General features: G+C 41.4%; 1 protein-coding gene across 1 annotated transcript; it reads right to left on the bottom strand.

The window, feature by feature from the left end:
* Positions 1-739: 739 nt before the first annotated feature.
* zranb1b (zinc finger, RAN-binding domain containing 1b) lies at positions 740-18,993 on the bottom strand. The gene is made up of 10 exons (XM_086093656.1): positions 18,671-18,993; positions 15,661-16,669; positions 11,521-11,708; positions 10,598-10,751; positions 9,210-9,281; positions 7,203-7,401; positions 5,952-6,072; positions 5,044-5,173; positions 3,335-3,564; positions 740-2,613 (listed from the first exon to the last, which is right to left on the bottom strand). The coding sequence occupies exons 2-10, from the start codon at positions 16,586-16,588 to the stop codon at positions 2,395-2,397; spliced, it is 2,241 nt and encodes a 746-aa protein (XP_085949782.1). The 5' UTR covers positions 16,589-16,669; positions 18,671-18,993; the 3' UTR covers positions 740-2,394.
* Between the last annotated feature and the right edge of the window lie 979 nt (positions 18,994-19,972).

The following is a 19,972-nucleotide window of genomic DNA, read 5'->3' as shown; positions in this document are numbered from 1 at the left end:
TTCGGCAAAAGAGAAGCGCTCACGAACACATCCAGCATAGATACTGGACGCTGAAGCACACAATTGAAATGTCCATGAGCCACTGCGAAATAATTCTAATTAGTAGTTACTGACTTGTTTTTCATTAATTGTAAAAGACCATGATTTATTAAAAAAATATATTACTGCATAATTATGTTTTTATATAACACGGTTTATTTAATAAATGTATCAAATTTTTAGTAGTAGTCATAATTTGCTTACATTATACAATCTTAGTATTTTCAATGTTTTAATTACAAGCAAAATAATTGCATTCAGTTTTGAGTCTATTCTCCATGGCTAAATTAATTTATGAAAAAATGTTATAGGGTTACTGTAATTAATTTTTTTTTTAATTAAAACATTGTTTTTACAAACAAATCTTAATTGTAATAGTATATTCATATATAAAATCCAAGGTTTTACAATCATATTCACATTTTATAATTTAATTTTTTTTTTTTTTACTAAAAATGAAGTGCTTAGCGTATGTGGTTACAAAATAGTCATAAAAATAAAAAAAATAATCATGTTACTATTGGAAGCATCTTGAATATTTTTGTCAAAGTCAAAAGTTCTTTAAATGAACCAATTCAAACGTTGAATTTCATGCAGCATCTGCAACTTCCACTAGAGGGCGCAATGCATTCTGTCCGTCGAGTCATGTTTACATAACGCTTTCAAACAGTGGGAAATAAGTACTCAAAAAACAAACAAGTTAACAGTTGAAACATTGAAAAATGTTTTTATTTTTCTGGTCGTTGTTTTTTGCTCACTTTTTTTTTGTGTTACACTCTTGCATGTATGTACGGTGAATGAGGCCCAAAAAAAAAAAAAAAAAAAGAACTCCACAAACCAACTATTGCATTAATACCAAGCAACACACCACAGGTGGACGCTCCAAACCGAGGAGAAAAAAAACAAAAAAAGTGGAGAAAACCGTAAGAAGTGAATTCCCCGTCTGCTTTGGTTTTGATGTCGCTGCCATGACGAGACGCTTGACCACATAAACGAGGTGAGTGAGGGTGACCTCGGCGAGGCGAAAGAGCTGAAGTAATGTGACGTGAAATGAAAAATGAGAAAAACAAGCACCAGATTGTAGACGTCCCCTTGAGCGACTACCGAAAAATTGAAACTGCCGGTAGACTCGACGTCGTCGTGTCACCCCCCCCCCCCAAAAAAAAAAGAAAAGCATTAAAATATACAGATTATGAGCTTCCAAATACAATCATAATAAATATATCGACTAAAAAGAAAAGCAAACTTCTTTAGTGAGTCCACTTATTAAAGGGAACATTCTCCCTTTTTTTTTTTCTTCCAAGAGCTTCCTTGACCTCATTCAAGTGATCGAATTCGTGTAGAAATGTCAGAAATGTGCAGTGCTTCGTTAGAACTTCTAAACACGAGAATGGCTTTGTCCATTTTTTTCTCTCTCCATATTTTCCAAAATCCAAATGGGAAATAATGTGCTTGTTTTTGTACTCAACGCATCAATGCTGGTGGAGTTCATATTCGAATATACACGTCGTCATCTTTTCAACATGCATCGTTATGAAAAGCCCTTTGAGCAGTCATTCCATATCCGGCTTAAATTCCAGCTACTAGTATGAGCTTTGTCCTCAATAGCATGACAATTATTTTTTTTTTTTTTGCGACTAATAGTACATCTTGGATATCAAGGCTAACAAATAAATGTACAAACAGTTAGCCTGCTTAAGGTCTGAGTATTAGCGCCCTTTCTCCTAAAAGTTCGACAACTAAGTGCACTAGTTGACCAACTACATTAATTTCCAATTACAATTGTTCAACTAGTGCACTGAACGGATACTAGTGCATGAACCTTAAACTGGGGCTTATTTGATATTCTATATAAACAAATGAATTCACATAAAAGGTTGTACTCGTGGGCCAAAAGTGGCACTAGTAGTGGATAAAACGTTCATTCTTCTAGTGCGCTGAATTGTCTTACTAGTAAGAGCAAAGATCGTACTCGTAAATGGACCTTAAGCGAGATGCTCAAACGGCTTTGGGCCAAAAAGTGTTTCTGGTAAGTAAGAAAAATGTCATGCTCAAACTTAAAAGTGTAAAAAAAAACAGAAAAACATTACTAGTAAGACATAGTTAGCAATTTGGTAAATTGTTTTACGGGTGATGACAAAGAATGTAACTAGTGCAAGGATACGGGCTAAATGCTCAAAGGGCTTTCCATCCATGCATTTCCATGTAAGAGTTCCGCTTGTGTCGCCAACATCGGAGAAACAAAAGAAAAAGGTGGATTGGAATTTGTAAACCGTTTTTTATTTCCCGCGCGAGTCACAGTAAGTCCCAAAGTCCCGAGCGAGCGAGCGAGCCGGCGGGCGGGCGGTCGAACGCTCACTCGTCGTCGTCGTCCTCGTCCTCCTCGCCGTCGGAGAGCGCGGCGCAGGCCCGTATCTGCCGGTAGCCGTCCAGCCACTTCTCCACCATCTGCGTGACCAGCGGGTGGTTGCGTCGGCGCGAGCTCTTCTGAAGCGCCACCAGCACGCCGCCGTCCGTCACGCAGCAGTCCAGCCACGAGCGCAGCAGCTTCTCCTGCTGCTCCTCGTTGCCCATCTGACAAAATGGACGTCACGTTGTTGAGTTACGCGGCGCTAAGCGTCGCTAGGCTAACTGTGCTTTCGACTTTCGGGGCGGGCCGGCCGAAAATTTTGACATCATAACATACTTGCTAATATTCAATAGCTACTTTACATACCATTATTTTTTATTTTAAATAAAAAAAATTTTTTATGATGATAAATTAATTTATACATTTTTATTTAAAAAAAAAAAAATGAAAAACAAGTAGAAATTGTATGTTAATGCTGAAAGTGGAATGACAACTAAGGTGAATTACAGTATATCCACCGAATGTTTTGAATTTCAAATGGGAACGATAATGTGAATCTGTTTTAAGAATGCACAGGGGGTTTTTTTATTTTTGGGGGGGGGGTTTAAATAATTTTTTGTCAATGCAATTTTAGGCCATTTGAAAATTGTTTCCAAGCTGAACTGAATGAGCGGAATGTTTTGAATTTATAATGGGAACGATGTGAATCTGTTGTTAAATTTCCCATTGGGAATGAATGGGTAATTTTTGGTTGAAAAAGTTAAATTTTGGAAAACCTACACATTTTGGGAATTAGAAAAATAATAGCCAGCAAGGTGCTAAATTTTGGAACATGTTGAAATTGGAATGATGCCAATCAGATGAATTACGTGGAAGTAGATGCATGTCAAAAATAAGAAAAACGCCAATAATGTTTTCAGCATTCCCACAATGAAAACAACTTACTTCCTGCGCGGAGAGGAAGTGGATGTGCAGCAGCTTGCGGTCGCTGTCGACGAGCGGCAGGAAGGTGACGGTGACGTCGTCGTCCGTGTTGAGGTTGGCGCCGGCGCCGCGATTGTCAAAGCCGTCGTTCTCCATGGCCACCAGGGCCGAGAAGTGACCGCGCGTGTAGCCCAGCGCGATGGGGCTCTTCCAGCAGAAGCTCTCCTCCCACAGCAGAGGCAAGTAAACGCCTGGCAACAAACACGGGTCACGCGCGGCATCAGCAACATGCGTAAACAGGTTCACACGGAAAGTGGCTCGACATGTTCAACGGGGTTTTCTGCGTCCAACTGAAGTGAAATCCGGATCGGATTTGGCTTTGACATCATCGATTCCTAACGTGCAAATATTTCACCACATAAGGTAACTTATTTATTATATTAGTATTTAATGAATTATTCACTTTTTTTATCATTCAAGTTTATATTTTTAGTCATATTTTTCCATTTTTATTCATTTTCCCCTTTTACTATTTCACTTTATTCTTTTGAAGTAATTTTAAAGATATATTTTTTTTCTAATTTATTATTTCCAATTAATTAAAGGGCAATTCCCTATATTTTAAAGTTTATTTATTTTTAAAAAGAATATATATGTTTTTACTTTTTCAATTATAATTATTTTTTTTAACATATATCCTATTACAAATAATTCCCACCATTATAACTTTTCTATTATCTATTATCTATTCTATCTATATTTACTTATTGTTTGCCCATTTTTATCATTTTACTATTACTATAATTTATCATTAGCAACTATCAAGCACTTATCAGCTTAATTTTTTGCTTATTTTACTCACAGATAATTATAATAATGATTAATTATAATATAAAACAGACAGCTTTATTGGTTTTTAATTAAAAAACAAAAATATTAAAACAACATATTTGTTTGGATTATTTTATATTATATTTTAATTGTATTTTGGGGGGGGGGGGGTATTTTTCCGATTGTGGCTGAATATAAACAAACAAATACACTTGACCCAATGTCTACACAATCTCCCTGGTGGAGGTAATTAATTCCCGATTTAGTCAAGAATGATCCGTTTATGGATAAAAGTATTAAGACATATCTTCCATTCTATATTACCACACACAAAACCTTGCGGAAAGTCTCTCCTTCGCCGCACACATCCCGTATGTGTCCCAATACTTTTGTCCACGAGGCAAACTGGCAGCAGTGACAGCTTAGCAAGTGAATTGCATGGAAGCAAAAGCGCAGAGCCTTTCACCGGCGTCACCTGCTCCGTCACCTCAGGTACAGACACTCAACACGTCTTCGCAACAACAACAGAAACTGCAAAGACTGTTTTGGGTGTGTGTGCGTCATTCATCTTCAATAGTTTCTCACAGAAGCCTTTCATCATGTTGTTTATGTTCGCAGCCGCCGAAATAGCTGAAATGCTTGCATGTGGTGACGAGCGCATGGCAGCTATGTCGGCTATGTGGCGCTCACAAAAGAAGCCTTGGGGAATGTGCACGTTTGGGATTTTTTTTTCTTTTTTTTTTTATAACACTCTGAAATAATAATAAATAAATAAGTCTTAATGCCTGTGATGTGAATTAAAAACAGAAATAAATCGATTGAATAAATAATTTAATCATAAATAGATTTAATAAAGAATTTAAATGAATCGATTTTTTCTAAGAATGACGACTGCTCACCTTGAAAGCGAGTGAACCCAAGCGTTTCCCCGCGGAAACTTTTGTAGTATTTGACTCCGTAGACGATGATGGGCCTCCGAAGTATGTGTGCAAGAACGAAAATGTGGGTCTGCTCCAAGCTGGATCCCGGCTGGGGTGGGAAAGACAGCGCAAAGAAGCAGAGTTGCTTACAGACAACAACTCAGACAGCCAAAGGCTAACCAACTTGTGCAGATTCGCTGGCGAAGGCATTACAGGTGGCAAATCCAGGTCCAGAAAGTAAAAACCCTGCCACAGTTTGGCTTTAGCCCCTTATGCTAGCTGGTGCTCGTTTACCTGCTGGGGAGTTAGCTAGGTAGCATCAATGGCCAGCTAGCTAGTATAAGGGGCTAAAGCCAAACTGTGGCAGGGTTTTTACATTCAGGTGCTAGCTAGCTAGCTCCCTAGCAGGTAAAAGAGCACCATGGGAGCTAGCTAGGGACCTAGATAGCTAGCACCTGAATGTAAAAACCCTGCCACAGTTTGGCTTTAGCCCCTTATGCTAGCTGGTGCGTTAGCTAGGTAGCATCAATGGCCAGCTAGCTAGTATAAGGGGCTAAAGCCAAACTGTGGCAGGGTTTTTACATTCAGGTGCTAGCGAGCTAGCTCCCTAGCAGGTAAAAGAGCACCATGGGAGCTAGCTAGGGACCTAGCTAGCTAGCACCTGAATGTAAAAACCCTGCCACAGTTTGGCTTTAGCCCCTTATGCTAGCTAGCTGGCCATTGATGCTACCTAGCTAACTCCCTAGCAGGTAAACAAATACCATGGCAGCTAGCTAGATAGCTAGCACCTGGGGCTAAAGCCAAACTGTAACAGGGTTTTTACTTTCTGGACCAGAATTTGCCACCTCAGGAAGGCACCGGCAGATGGCCTCGTTATCGGCTCGTACCTGACTGGCCAGCGAGAGGATGAAGGCCCAGTCTTCCTGCCACTGCTCCTCCCGCAAGGAAAAGTGCAGGCCGAAACTTTGCGAATACCACGACTCCCACTCCTTCCAACGCGTGTAGAACCTGCGACAACAAACACACCTTCATCACGGTAAGAATATTTGGGATTTTTCCTTAGTTTTTATTTTATTTGACTTTAGTTTTTTGAATTCTGTTATTTTTAATGCGTTTTATAGCCGGTTTGTGAGTTTATTCATTCTAAAAATGCTTTTGTTTTAGTTTACTTTCATGAGTTGGAGTATTAGTTTCACTCTTCTTTACGGACTAAAAGAAAGTCACTAAGTATTGTGTAATTAAATCAAGTAAATTACAATTCCCAACACCATTTGATTAAGTAAATTGCTTGATGGATTAATATAGGGATAGACCGATATTGGGCATTTTGACGAATATCGGTTATCGGCCTCCTTGACTACTAATAATCGGCATTGGCCTTTAAAAAAAAACCCACATCTGTCTATCTCTAGTTTAGAATAAACAAAAAAGGATGCTAATTAAAATTAGCCTGTTTATGGCATTTCTCGTAGTATAACAAAGCTAGCAGACTTAGATTAGGCTTGATTTCCCCCCCCCCAAACACATGGGTTTGGCTTCCTTAATTAAGAAGTAGCTGCTTGCCTTATCACAATCCCGTAGCTCCGCCCGTGGTCGTCATGGTAACAAAAAGAATACTCACAATTGGCCTAACTTCATTTGACTGCCTCAGCCACCCCTGGCCTGATTTGGCAACACATCTCCAAAAAATGTTATCGTGGTGGTAAAGTTATAATAAAACAACAACACATGATGACTTGAAGCTCATCAGTCTTCTATAATTGGTTGTGCACGCTTTCCATTTGGATCGATGTGCCCGTCAGCAGGGGGTCGCGTTGCACATTTTTCAAAGTCAAGAGCTTTGTGTTGAAGTGTAAAACACAAGCAATGCGAGGGGGCCGCATGTCACGTTTCAGCTGCTGCCGTCCTTGAAGGCATCACCAACGGGAGGGTGGGGGGGGGGGGGGGTTGGTGGGGGCGGGGCCTTCACATATGGACTACTTTACAGCACTTAAATAGTAGATGTTTAGCTTAGCATTTAGCCACACACAGGACATTCATAGTCGCACTGACCACGGCTTAGCAGAAATTACTTTTGATTTCAATATTAAAAATGCGGCACCATTCGTAAACTGCTGTTTGTGTTTTTAGCTCCTCACCAGTGCGAGCAGTCGTGCAGGCTGTCGTGGAGCGTCTTGCGCAGGACCGAGTCCTTGTCGTAGATGCCCCAGGTGGCCTGTAGCACCGAGTCCAGCAGGCAGTCCCCGGCCGTGCGGTTCCACAAGGCGTACAGTCGACTGTCAAGACGGGTCGCCAGCTCCAGCGACCAGTTGATGATGGGAGACTCCTCCTCCAGCTCTGGAGATCGCAATTGGTAACAATTGATGTTAACTCATTGACTCGCAGCCATTTTCACTGAAGCAACCCCCTTCGCTCCCGGCTGTTTTACTGGATTTTGACTGATTTTGCAAGGCCCACAGTGTGTGTGTTCTATTGCTATAAAAATATGGAACCCACCAAAAGAAAGGTTAGAGTCTCTTATTTCATCAGGGAAAAAAAGTATATTTGTATCCGTTTCCGTTTTGCAGCAATTAGCATGAGAATATAGCTAAGTTTCATTATTATTCACAAATCTGTTCAAAACAGTGAGGAAAAGAGCTTTTTGAAACATGGCCCTGGTTGATCTTGTCTACTCTGCTGCCACCTGCTGGCTGTTTTTGTAATAACTACCATTGCTTCAAGCGTTCTCCTCAGTTCAGAGGCTGCATCATAGCAGTCTGTATGCTCTAGCATAAAAACAAAAACAAACGTATAAATACGTCTTTGGGACGATTAAAACATATTTATACGTTTTGGGGAGCAAATAAGTTCATATAACTGGGGGCGTGCAAGTGATGAGTTTCTACTACACAATTTTATATTTATTTTTTTACCTCTTATTATTTAATTGATTTTTCTTATTTTTTTTAAATGGGTCAGAATTCATATGCATTATATCTTTTCATGTATTATTTATTGTACTGCTTAGTTTTACATTTTTTGTGAATATTTATTTAATAGTTTTCATAGCTTTTCCTTTTCAACATATTTGTTCTTCAGCATTTTTAAATAGTTTTATTTGTTTAAAAAGATTTTTCATTTTATTATTCTTTAGGAATTTGTTTTTCCACATTTTATGTATTTTTTTCCCACCATGTTAAGACTTTTTTTTAAATTTTTATATAATGTTGTATAATTATTTTAATACCATTTGTTTGTTTGCATATTTGCCAAATTCATTATTTGTTCCTGCATTTTTTCATAATATTATTGTTTCTGCTTTATTATCTGTTTCTTTTCGTCTTGGCCACGGTATGAATCATTGTGGTTTTATTACAGAAGTGCCCCTTTCAATAAAAATACAATAAAAATAAATAAATAATTAAAAAAAGAACCCAGTTATAAATATGACAGCAGAAATAAGATGATACTTGGTACAAGGCGGAACAAACATGTGATCTGTTGGGAAGCCCCAAAGTGTCAACGTGCTTCCCTTTGTAGCACAGCAGGCCAAATGTATTTAATAGCCGACCTCCTGATAGGAAGCTGCATTTTGGTGCATCAGAGTGAAACTTTCTGGGTGGGGGTGGTGCAGAAAGTCGTCGAGTGGTTTACTAGGCCACGTGATCAGATTTAAATCTTAATCTGTTAATCTTAAAAAAAAAAAAAAAAAAAAAAGGCACAGCGGTCTTTTTTTTTGCCCAAATTTCTGTCAAAACTGAAGCCCCAAATGCATCCGGTGACACAATTGTTGCCTTTTATGTGCGCGTGTCTGGTCAAAGAAATGGACCCATTTTTTGGGCCGTGTGTGGACTGGCGAAAAGTGTCTGGCAGGGGTGACGATCAAGGAGACAGAGCCCACTTTTGGCAAAGGAGGAAGTGCGAGTAATAAACCACTGCAAATACTTGGCGTGCTTCCCTTAGAGGATAAGTGTGTGTGTGTGTGTGTGTGTGTGTGTGTGTGTGTGTGTGTGTGTGTGTGTGTGTGTGTGTGTGTGTGTGTGTGTGTGTGTGTGTGGACGAGGGGTGGACCACTGTCAACTTGGATCTGGTTTAACTCCCTCAAACTGCAATTTAGGCATGCACTCACTGCTGTAATACTGCAATGTAACAAGAAAATGGTTTACCTTTTTGCACGTCTCGGTCCAAAACCTCGTCAAAGAGTTTTTCCTGAACGGCTGGAGGCAAATCCTCAATATCTGAAACAGATACAGCAAAAAAAAAAGAAAGAAAAAGATCTTGTTTAACTATTTTATTTTTATATTCAATTTTTTCAAACCATTTATTTTTCTTAAAATGGAAATCCAGTACTATGAACTTTTTACCTGTATAATGTTTGTATTACATCCAAAGTTATCACTACTCCATTAGGGCTGTGCAATTAATTGAAATGCAATTACAATTTCAATTATTACACTTCACAATTACAAAATCAGCATAATCATTAAAAAAAAGACTATTAATAGTAATTTTTGAGTTGTTTGAATTTATACATTTGCACTTTTTTAAAATTTTTAAATAACTAATTTAATAAATGTTGTTTCGTCCAAATGGAACTTGCATAATTATAGTGTTTTAAAGAATTTTATTTGTCTTAATATTTTTTATATTTATACATTTTCTTGTTTTGTACCCAAAAAATAAATGACCGTCCTACTGCACTGTGCACAAGCTGCACTCCAACTTTGCTTAAATAAATAAATATAAAAAATACATATATTATTCAAAATTCGGTTTGTACTAAAAGGAACTTACATAAATATAGTGTTAATTTTTTTTTTTAAATTGGTCTAAATATTTTCTTGTTTTGTACCCCAAAAATATATAAGCATTTGAATAATCGTGATTTCAATTATTGCCAAAATAATCGTGATTATAATTTTTTCCATAATCGAGCAGCCCTATATTTTTACTTTTTTTTTTTTTTTAAATGCATCTGCACCATACCAATAAAGGCTTTCTATTCCGTTTTACACTATTGTAGTCTCGCAATTATAGTATAAAATGTTGCTCCGGTGACAACATTTCTCCAACATGACTGAAATGCTTCTGCTGAGGCCAGCCATCATGTTTTTGTTGCGTCCACAATAACGGCGGCTGGCTTTCTGTCTGTCTGTGCTCGGGGGGGGCTCTTGTCAACACAGCGGCCAATTCTTCCGCTGGAAGACAAATGAACGCATTGACTGTGTGCGGCCCAAACAGCGCAACTCTCTGCTCGTGGCCGCGAGCCAAGGTCGCCATTGTCCCGCGCACACGGCACCGCCAATCCATGGCCCAGGCTGGCACACTAAACCAGACACTGAGTTGAAAAGAGACTTGATATAAAGCCCCTAAATATAGATTTTTTTTGTGTGTGTGGGGGGGGGGTATGTTGTACAAGAACAATAATCCAGCGAGCCAGAGGTGAGCGGTGTCTTCTGGACAGCGTTCATAAACAGAAGGTACGGAGAGGCACGTCCACAAACAGCTAATTGCCTGTTAGCGCCCGTTAGCATGCCGTGACGGTGGCGCAGACCTGCGGGTAACGTGAAGGTGACCAGGTCAGTGAGGAAGTAACAGGTGAAGTCCCCCTTGCGCTGGTGGAGGGAGGCGGCCACCTCGCGGCGGATCTGCTCCGTCAGCTCGGGACACACCATCGCCGGGATGCACTTGGCGGCCTGTTGGGACACCTGCGGAGAGAGAGAATGATTTTTCAGCAAGCTAGTCAATACTTTTAATCAAGTATTTTATTGATTATTCCATCGATTGATCAGATGAAAATGGATATATTTTGTGCACTTGGGATGACCGTTCTAACATTCCTCTGTAGTATCCGTGCCTTTTGAGAGTGCACAACTTTAAAAGGCGGGGCCTAAACTGGTGAGTGACATGGGTGTCAATGAGACTGTACAGTTGGCTGGCTATGAACTAGCTAACCCGATAGAACGTGCTGCTGATGTTCCATAATTAAACAATATCGGATTGAATTCAAGTGAATCACATCGAATCGAACTGAAATCGAAATTTAATCGATTGAGGAAAATAGAATCGATACCAAGCCCGAATGAAATGCGCAGTATAAATAAAGCTGCCTTGCTTAGGCAGTGTTAAACGACTGCAATTGAATGTTTCTTGCTAATGTGATTTATCTGCGCGAGGACACGGACAGGAAAGAATTTGGGAAATGTTCCGTTGTTTGCGGCTGGCGGCTTTCAAATATTTCCGCAGGCATGCTCCGACGTCGCACTCAGCGCTCACTCGCTGACCCGCGCTGACAGCAAATTGGGCCAGTGAGCGAGAGCGCGGGAGGCGAGGTGCGCGCCGACAGATAATCTGGGATAACCGTCCCGTCACAAAGCAAGCTGCTCCGCGCGCCTCAGGCACGAACGCACAAAGCCGCGGCGCGATTTCTCAGCGCGTTTGCGACACGCAACGGGTTCGGCCGCGTTCTGCGCTGACCTCGGTGAGCAGCACGGCCAGCATGTCCTGCCTCTGGAAGCGGATGGCGAGGTGCACCAGCGTAAAGCCCACGTCGAACGCCGACGGACGGTTGAGCAGGTGCACCTCGTCCGACGACAGCTGCCTGCCGATGTCGCCCCCCGACGTCTTGTAGGCCTCCACGGCCGCCAGGTCACCTTCCACCACGCCTGTGTGAAAAGAAGAGAGGAAATTAAGATGGGGGAGTAAAATGCTAAAATTAAAAATCAATAAACGTGAAAATTAAAACGGCTAGAATAAAAAAAAAAAAATATATATATATATATATATATTTTTTTTTAGATATATATATGAATGATAGATAATAATAATAATCATAATAATAATTCAAAAATGAAATACAAATAAATATATGGAAATAAAAACAACAAAATATATAAATAAATAAATACAATTACAAATAAATACAAAAATAGAAAACGAAATTCAAAATACAAAAATATTAAAATAATTGGCATAGTACAAAAAATAAATATAAATGAAAAAAAAAACAATTAAAATAAATAAATAAATAAAAGTACAAATACAAAAATAGAAAACAAGATTCAAAACATAAAAATAAATGTAAGATAAATATATAAATAGAATTACATTTCAATCAATAAATAAAAACGCTAACAAATATAAAATAAAATTAAATAAAAAACTAAATGAATAAATACATAAATAAATTAAAAAAATTGAAAATGAGATTCAAAATATAAAAATAAATGTGCAAATAAATATAAAAATATAATTAAATGTCAATAAATAAATAAAAACGCTCTGGGATAACGGTGCCGTCACAAAGCAATCTGCTTTATTTTCACTTTTATTTATTTATTTGACATTTTTGGTTCTTTATAAGTCAATTCTCATCGTTGAAAAAAAAGAATTGGGGTTGAACAATTTTTAAATTCAATTTAATTATTGTTGCAATAAACTTATGATAAGCGTGTCATTTCAGAATGAAAAAAAGAACTAAAGTGTAAATGATCTATACTCCATACATCTTGTATGCCGCATACAACAATTACAGCATCCTTTTGACAGTACTGTAAACGCTGCAGCACTTTTTATGTGTTCTCATGTCAACACACAACATCACTTGTGTGCGAGTGCGAGGGGAGAGACGCCGAGTGGGCGAAAAGGACTCGCCGTGCCATGTGGAGCTGGGCTAGCGCTGCGAGCGACGAGGAGACGAGCGGCAGCACAAAAGCAGCGCAGTGTGACAAGAGAGGATCACAAAACAGCACGGTGGCGTGGGCGTGCCCACGGCCACGCCGCCCGGCCTGCGCTCGCTCGCACATCCTGCAAGGCAACACGCGTGGCACGGCGCTCACCTCAGGGCACGTGCAGGAGAGAAGGTCCAGCAATTTCACATCTGTGATTAACAATCTTGTCTGAGCATAGACATGAGTCGGCTGGAAAAGAGATCATCTGCCAGGTTTACCATCACAAAAACTATAGTTGGGCTGCAACTAATGATTATTTTAATTCATCTGTCGATTATTTTTGTGCTGTCAATATCGAATATTTTTTGAATCGATTAATCGGATTCATTTTAATATTGCACAAAAAGCTTTTTTTTTCTTGATTACTGTTTGTGCTAGTGGGCGGAAACATTCTAAAACCAGCAGGATTCCGGACCTCGAGGACCAGAATTGGTGAACCCTGATGTACAGATGTGGCAAATCCAAGTCCAGAAAGTAAAAAACCCTGCCAGAGTTTGGCTTTAGCCCCAGGTGCTAGCTAGCTAGCTCCCATTGTGCTTGTTTACCTGCTAGGGAGCTAGCTAGCTAGCTAGCTAGCTATCAAGCTACCTAGCTATCAAGCTACCTAGCTACCTACCATGATGCTTGTATACCTGCTAGGGATCTCGCTAGCTAGCACCTGGGGCTAAAGCCAAACTCTGGCAGGGTTTTAACTTTCTGGACCTGGATTTGGACAATTTGAAGGTACACAAGGTTTCAAAACAATTCATCAAAAATCGTTGTTGATTAATTTGATAACAATAATGACATTATTTTATAGTAACAGTGCAGAAAATGCAAACAAATGAATTTGAATGCATGCTTTGAGTTGATGTTTAAATGCTTTATTTATTTTAAAATGTAAAATACTACTAAATAATTAGCAAAGATTTCAAAGAGCCAGGCAGTATAAAGCGCACTTTGTCATGGCACAGTGAAATGCGGATGCCGTGTTTGCCACGCGATGAGTGATGTCAAGTCGCTGTCAGGTGGTCAATAATGCAGGCTGAAAGTCATGAGTGTTGCTCAAGACGTATATATTTCTGACCGCGGCTCTTCTTGTCACTCTATTTTTAAAGCGACAGGTCCCTTTGGAAGCCAATTGTGCGCACGCACGCACATCGTGCATGTGTCACGCTTAACCTCCCTAGCAACAGAGGACAAATTCGTGTTACGGATCGTCTGCAGCACAATTGGGCTGTGTGTGACCCTCTTTACAAGTTGACGTCCCCTTGGCCTGAAACCGTCCATCATCTCTACCGATGGACGTTCAACGGAACATGACGGAGAATTTCAAGAGCGCTGCACTAGTGGCATTTTTTTCCTTCAAATGTTCATCCTCCCACTTCCCACTCGGCAGTCGACAGTGTGGGTGGCCGGACACTCGCTGTTTGTGCAGTCCAGTTTCACTCACTGGCTGACGGCACGCACGGTGCCGTGTGAACTTACTTATCAGTTATCACTATACAAAACGACAAATGATCAAATCGGGACGGGGCTATGTAAGCCAGCTGTCTGCGAGGAGAATAAATGTATGACGTTTCTGAGCATGCATTTGACTTTTTCACTAAACAAAGGCAAAATAAGGTAAACCAGTCATGCACCGACTTATTCTAACTTCAATACTTTACTTTTCAAAAGTGAAAGTCAACCTTAAACATTTCTTGACAATAATATGTTATATGTGAGTTATGAATGTGAGTTATGAAGCAACAGCTGTTTGTATCCATCTCAGGGGGCGGCCATTTTGCCACTTGCTGTCGACTGAAGATGACATCACAGTTGCTCAGGTAACGACCAATCACAGCTCACCTGTTTTCTGAAGCTGAGCTGTGATTGGTTGTTACCTGAGACTTGTGATGTCATTTTTACTCAACAGAAAATGGGAACATTTTGGCTGGTAAATTCATTTGCTCCCAAAAACGTATAAATATGTTCTATTTTAAATATTACCATGGTTCTAAAAATATATTTATATGTTGTTTTTTATGCCTGAGCACAGAGAAGGCTTTGAACTGAACTGAAGAGAATGCTTGAAGCAATGGTAGTTATTACAAAAACGGCCAGCAGGCGGCAGCAGAGTATAAGAGATCAACCAGGGCCATGTTGCAACAAGCTGTTTTCACCACTGTTTTAGAGACAGATTTGTGAATAATGATGAAACTTAGCTATATTCTAATGCTAATTGCTGCAAAGTGGAAACAGATAAAAATATACTTTTTTCCTGATGAAAGAAGAGACTCTAATCTTTCTTTTGTTAGGTTCCATGTTTTTATAGCAGTAGAACACAATATTCTGTGGGCCTTGCAAAATTAGTCAAAATCCAGTAAAACAGCCGGGAGCGAAGGGGGTTGCTTCAGTCAAAATGACTGGGACTCTGTGAGTAAATGAGTTAAAGGGATACTTGACTCATTGAGCCATTTTCAGCAATAAAAAGTTCAGATTTTGTCCAGAATGAATTTGACAACTTCCTTATTTTTCATGTGCAATTAATACCTTTAAAAACAAATGTTTCCACTTGCTGTCGACTGATGATGAGGAAGTAGGTAACGACCCAATCACGGCTTACCTATTTTCTGGGTTTGGTCAGCAAACTGGGCCATAATTGGTCGTTACCTATTTCCTCAACCTTGGTGATGTCATCTTCAGTTGACAGCAAATGGAAAAATCTTCTTACTGTTGAAAATGGCTCAATGAGTCAAGCACCCCTTTAACGCAATATTAACCAAAATGCCATATTTAGACTTGTGGGACTGCAAAGAGCATCTTATTGTCAAGAATTTTTTTTCCGGTTGACTTCCCCTTTAGATTGAAAGACTGAAATAAATTGAGATTTATTGAGACCCCCCTGTAAATACTTCAAACTCACCAACACAGGCGTTGAGGAAGAGCCAATCCGTCCTCCTCATTCTGTTCTTAATCTGCTTCATCTTTTTGAAATCCACCTCCAGTTCCTCTTTACTCCCAACGCCGGCCCCCGACGCCACCTCGATCCTCTGAAAGTCCATGTTGACCTCCGACTCGCGTTTGGAGGAAGGCGGCGACCTCCTCTGGCTGGTGCTGCAGCCCCCGACCAAACCCGCCACGCCGCCGACCCCCTGGCCGCCCGCCACGCCCCCCACGCCCCGCCTGTTGCCCCTGTCGGCGTCGATAAACTTGGACGACGGCTGCTGCCGCTCGGGTTCCGACGCCAGTTCGATGGGTTCGGCCAGCAGGCCGTGAGTGGGCCGCGGGTGGTCGCACACGACGCACTTGGGCGCCTTTGACCAGTTCTCATAAGTGCAGGCGGCGCAAGTCCAGTGCTGTGCGTGTGTGTTGAGCCGATTGCGGTCATTGTATTCCTCGCAGGGGTCGGTGGCGGTGGACGAGGGCGCGGGGCGGCACCCGGAGCCCGAGGTCTGGGGCGACTCGGTGGGGCTGCGCGGCTGTCCTTGACGGCTGGCGTGCTGTTGCGCGTGTTGCCTGTGACACAGGCACTGAGTGCAGCGGATGGCGCGGGGCCAGTTCAGGTAGGTGCACATGTGACAGGACCACTTGCTACTGGTCTCGGGGGTGTCGGCCGCACGGACGCGGGGGCGCGCGCTGGAGTCGGGGCAGATGAGCAGAGAGGAGCTCCCCTGGGTGGGGCTGTCTCTGAGGACGGCCGGGTCCAAGGCCGGCGCGCTCTTGAAGGGCTCCTCGGTGATGATGGCGCCGGCGCTGGGCCGCTGCGCGCGGCACATGGTGCACTTGATGGCCGACGGCCAGTTCTCGTAGGTGCAGTATTCACAGGCCCACTTGGCGACCAGCTCGGTCATCGTCGCGTCCGCGCCGAGGAGGCTCGCTGCCGTTCGGTGGGGTTCTCAGCTCGGCAGGTCCACTCTGAAGGAAACTGTGCACTGCAAACAAAGACGCATGGAATAAACCACTGGGAACTGACAATATAAGTATTCACTCTTTGAGTATTTGAGTACCCAAACCTCTAGTACCGGTACTTTTCATGAATACAATTTCAGTTCAAACGATGCCAAAAATAATGTGAAACAAAGACTTTTTTTTCTGATGCAGATGATGATTCGTTGATGTGTCACACTTCTGCAGTATAGCGCCAACTACTGCCGAGGAGGACTTACTCAAGGTCCGATTATTTATTGGCAACCTCCATGAGAATCCAATACCTTAAAATAAGACTTGTACCGACCCGATAGCGATATTGATATTTGCCAATCTCTACATTTCACTTTTGCATATCCATCCATTTATTTCCTAATTAGGGCTGAGCCTTTCACAGGTGAATTTGGGCAAAAGGACCCTCGATTGGTCACCTTTCAATCACAGGGGACATACAGAGACAGACAACCATTCACCCCCGTTCATGCTCTCACAACTGAGTGGAAACAAAATCCACAAAGTCAAGCAAGTTCACTATGAGCAATTCAATTCCTTGAATAGCAAACCAAGCATTGCTAACGTAAAAAGCATGCGGCTGAAAGCTAGCTAGCTAACATTTGCAGTTACATGTGCATCAAAAGGTGAGTTAGTTTTATCATGGGGACGGTTAGTATACCATTTGCAGTGGGGATAATCTATATCAACCAGATTATCACATATTAATCAAGGGGTGAGTAGTTTCAGTGTCTGTATCAGGGCACATCCGGGAGGGGGCCTAAGGTCAGCGCGAGGGGCCTCTTTTCTGCTGCTCAGTAAAGACGCACAGCACTAAGCGGTAAAAACATGTACGTCAAGGCTAAATGAAACACATGGTATATCTTTACAGTTTTGTTTTGATTATTTTTATCTTTATCTCAGTCTTAATTAGATAGACATATATACTCAAACAATATACTAATTTTGGCATAAAAAGGCTACATTGGGCATGGCGCAGGGAATTTACAGTAACTCATGTATTATTTACTTTATCGTAGATGTATTTCTTAATGTCTCATCAGAATGGTAAATTTATTGTCAGTTCTATGTTGAGTGGGTGTACAATGTGCAGTGGATATCTTCTATAATCTGATCCGCAGAGTACCGGCATCGCTTGTTAATCTCTACTAATGCACATCTGCACAAAAAAAAAAAGAAGAAAAAAAAAAGAGTGCCTGGTGCACATTGGATTTACTAGCACATAGTTGGTCTTTCTGTGGAAGTATTTGATGCCGCACAACACAGCAATGCTCAATGACAATTCAGGATGGAAACCCAACACCGACCATTAACACATACAGTAAAAGTTAATTTATAGACAGAGGGCAAGAGTGGCCTACAGTACCATGGAGGAGGCTGGTAACAAGAGACGGGGGGGCGAATGAAAGCAGACACCCAGCAGGGAAGACGCGTGACCGCCTAGACACTTAACCCACGCATTGAAATTTAATTTAGCGCAAAGCCTATTAAAGACAAATTTAAAAAAAGGGGGTGAATAATCCACAGCGCATGCGCGTTGCTTACATTCAGGCTGGGATGTTTGTTTACACGGTGAGAAATTCATCACATGAGCGCGACAAAACACACCGCGGGCGCCTTGTTTGGTTGTTGTTTATGTTTTTGTTTTGTTTTTAAAACAGCCCACAACAACAACCTGACTCGCCCCACTTTTTTCCAAAGGTACGACGTTCTTGTTTGACAGGTTCACAGGTGACGCGCTAATAGTTTCGTGCTCAAATCCAGCTACGAAAAGCGCTTTGATGTCAGCCAACGCGTCAACAACTTTCCCGAACGATGGAATTATCGCGAGATTTGTCACTTTGCGTTACGAACTCGACGAGATTTAACAGCCTGCCAGATAAGTAATTACAGAGAAAGCTAGCCGCCCGCGCGCTGCTAACACCAATGGATTATGTTTTGTTGCGCTTCGAACGTGGAAGCCGTTGAGTAGAACACAACGAGAAGCCCCTTACCTCGTTTCGGTCGCCGTGGAGATCCCACTCCCTGCCGAAGCCACTCGGGCTTCTCTCACGTAGCCGACACTAGCCGCATATTGACTTGGCTGGATGGCGGAGGTCCATATAAGCCACAGGGCGAGAGCCTCCACCCACTCTCTCGAGCCCCGTCCCTCCTCGGTTATCCGCGTTGGACTCTTCAAATCATATTTATCCCTTTTCGCCGAGGAGATGGGCTTTTAATGGCGGCACAGAAGGGGGAGGAAGCGAGCGAGGCAATGGCTAAAAACACACTGGCGAGAGAAGTATGGAAGCCCTCTCTGGGCCGTGTTACACAGTGGGGAGGCAGGACCGGGGATTTACTACCTGAATCTGCCGCGCGCTGTGATTGGCCGATTTCCGTGCATCCTCTCGCGTCGGCCAATCAGAATTGATGTACCTCATTGTTCATGTTAAAGGCATACGTCAGAGCAAAACAGAACACTTCAATGTCATCCGGAATATCAGCAGCAGTCGCGAAATTATTATTTTTTTCACCCCAATCGGCGGACTAGTTTATATAACAGCAAAATCATATATATATATTTTTAATCACATGCTTGGTTATTTGTGTGTATATATGTTGTTGTTGCGGGAATAGCAATTAACCACGTGGTATCGGCTCCAAAGGGATGATGTCATCGTGAAAATACTGCAAGCAGCCTGCAGTAATGTATGACAGCTTCAATGTCAGACCGACGCAAAAACACTGGGCTGAGATGAACTGTTTGATCAAATGTTATGATTATCAATTGCATATATGGATGCATACGGCATATACGTATGGAGATGCATATGGATGAATACTTTTTTTGCAATGCAAAAAAAAAAAATGCAATCACACATTTTGTTGCATTAGAACGTATTACACATATCAAACTATATATGTCACACTATATTAACCCTCTCGTTTAAAAAAATCTATATTACTCAATACATCACATTGCTAGGAAATCACAATGTCCCGTCACTGGTGAGCTATTTTTAGAACAGGCCCACATGGACAACCCACATGCACCATGCCCCAGGATTTTTATAGTGCAAAAAATCATTAAAATCTCCACAAATACGTTGCATTAAGAAACATTGGAGAAAACAGACACATCATCGCACATACACACATCTCTCTTTATTAACCCCTCTCATGTAAGATCATACTGTGCTCATTCAATCACACCATTTGTCTTCTTCCAAGTGCACAAATCCGATAAAAGCCTAAAGAGTCCCTCAGCATTGTGCTTCAGGGAGGAGGTGTAACGGTGTCCCATTCAACGTAGGAAG

This window comes from Leptonotus elevatus, chromosome 13 (genome assembly GCF_054856555.1).
Source record: "Leptonotus elevatus isolate MCC_2025b chromosome 13, RoL_Lele_1.0, whole genome shotgun sequence".
In the NCBI taxonomy this organism is placed as follows: Eukaryota; Metazoa; Chordata; class Actinopteri; order Syngnathiformes; family Syngnathidae; genus Leptonotus; species Leptonotus elevatus.
Note: the sequence above shows the minus strand (reverse complement) of the source record. Positions and strands in the feature narration are given on the sequence as shown.

Coding starts and splice junctions, on each gene's coding strand:
- zranb1b (XM_086093656.1), bottom strand. CDS start 16,588: ATGACCGAGCTGGTCGCCAAGTGGGCCTGTGAATACTGCACCTACGAG. Junction 11,709..15,660: donor CTTCCTCAACGCCTGTGTTG/GTGAGTTTGAAG, acceptor CTTTTCACACAG/GCGTGGTGGAAGGTGACCTG. Junction 2,614..3,334: donor ACTTCCTCTCCGCGCAGGAA/GTAAGTTGTTTT, acceptor CCATTTTGTCAG/ATGGGCAACGAGGAGCAGCA.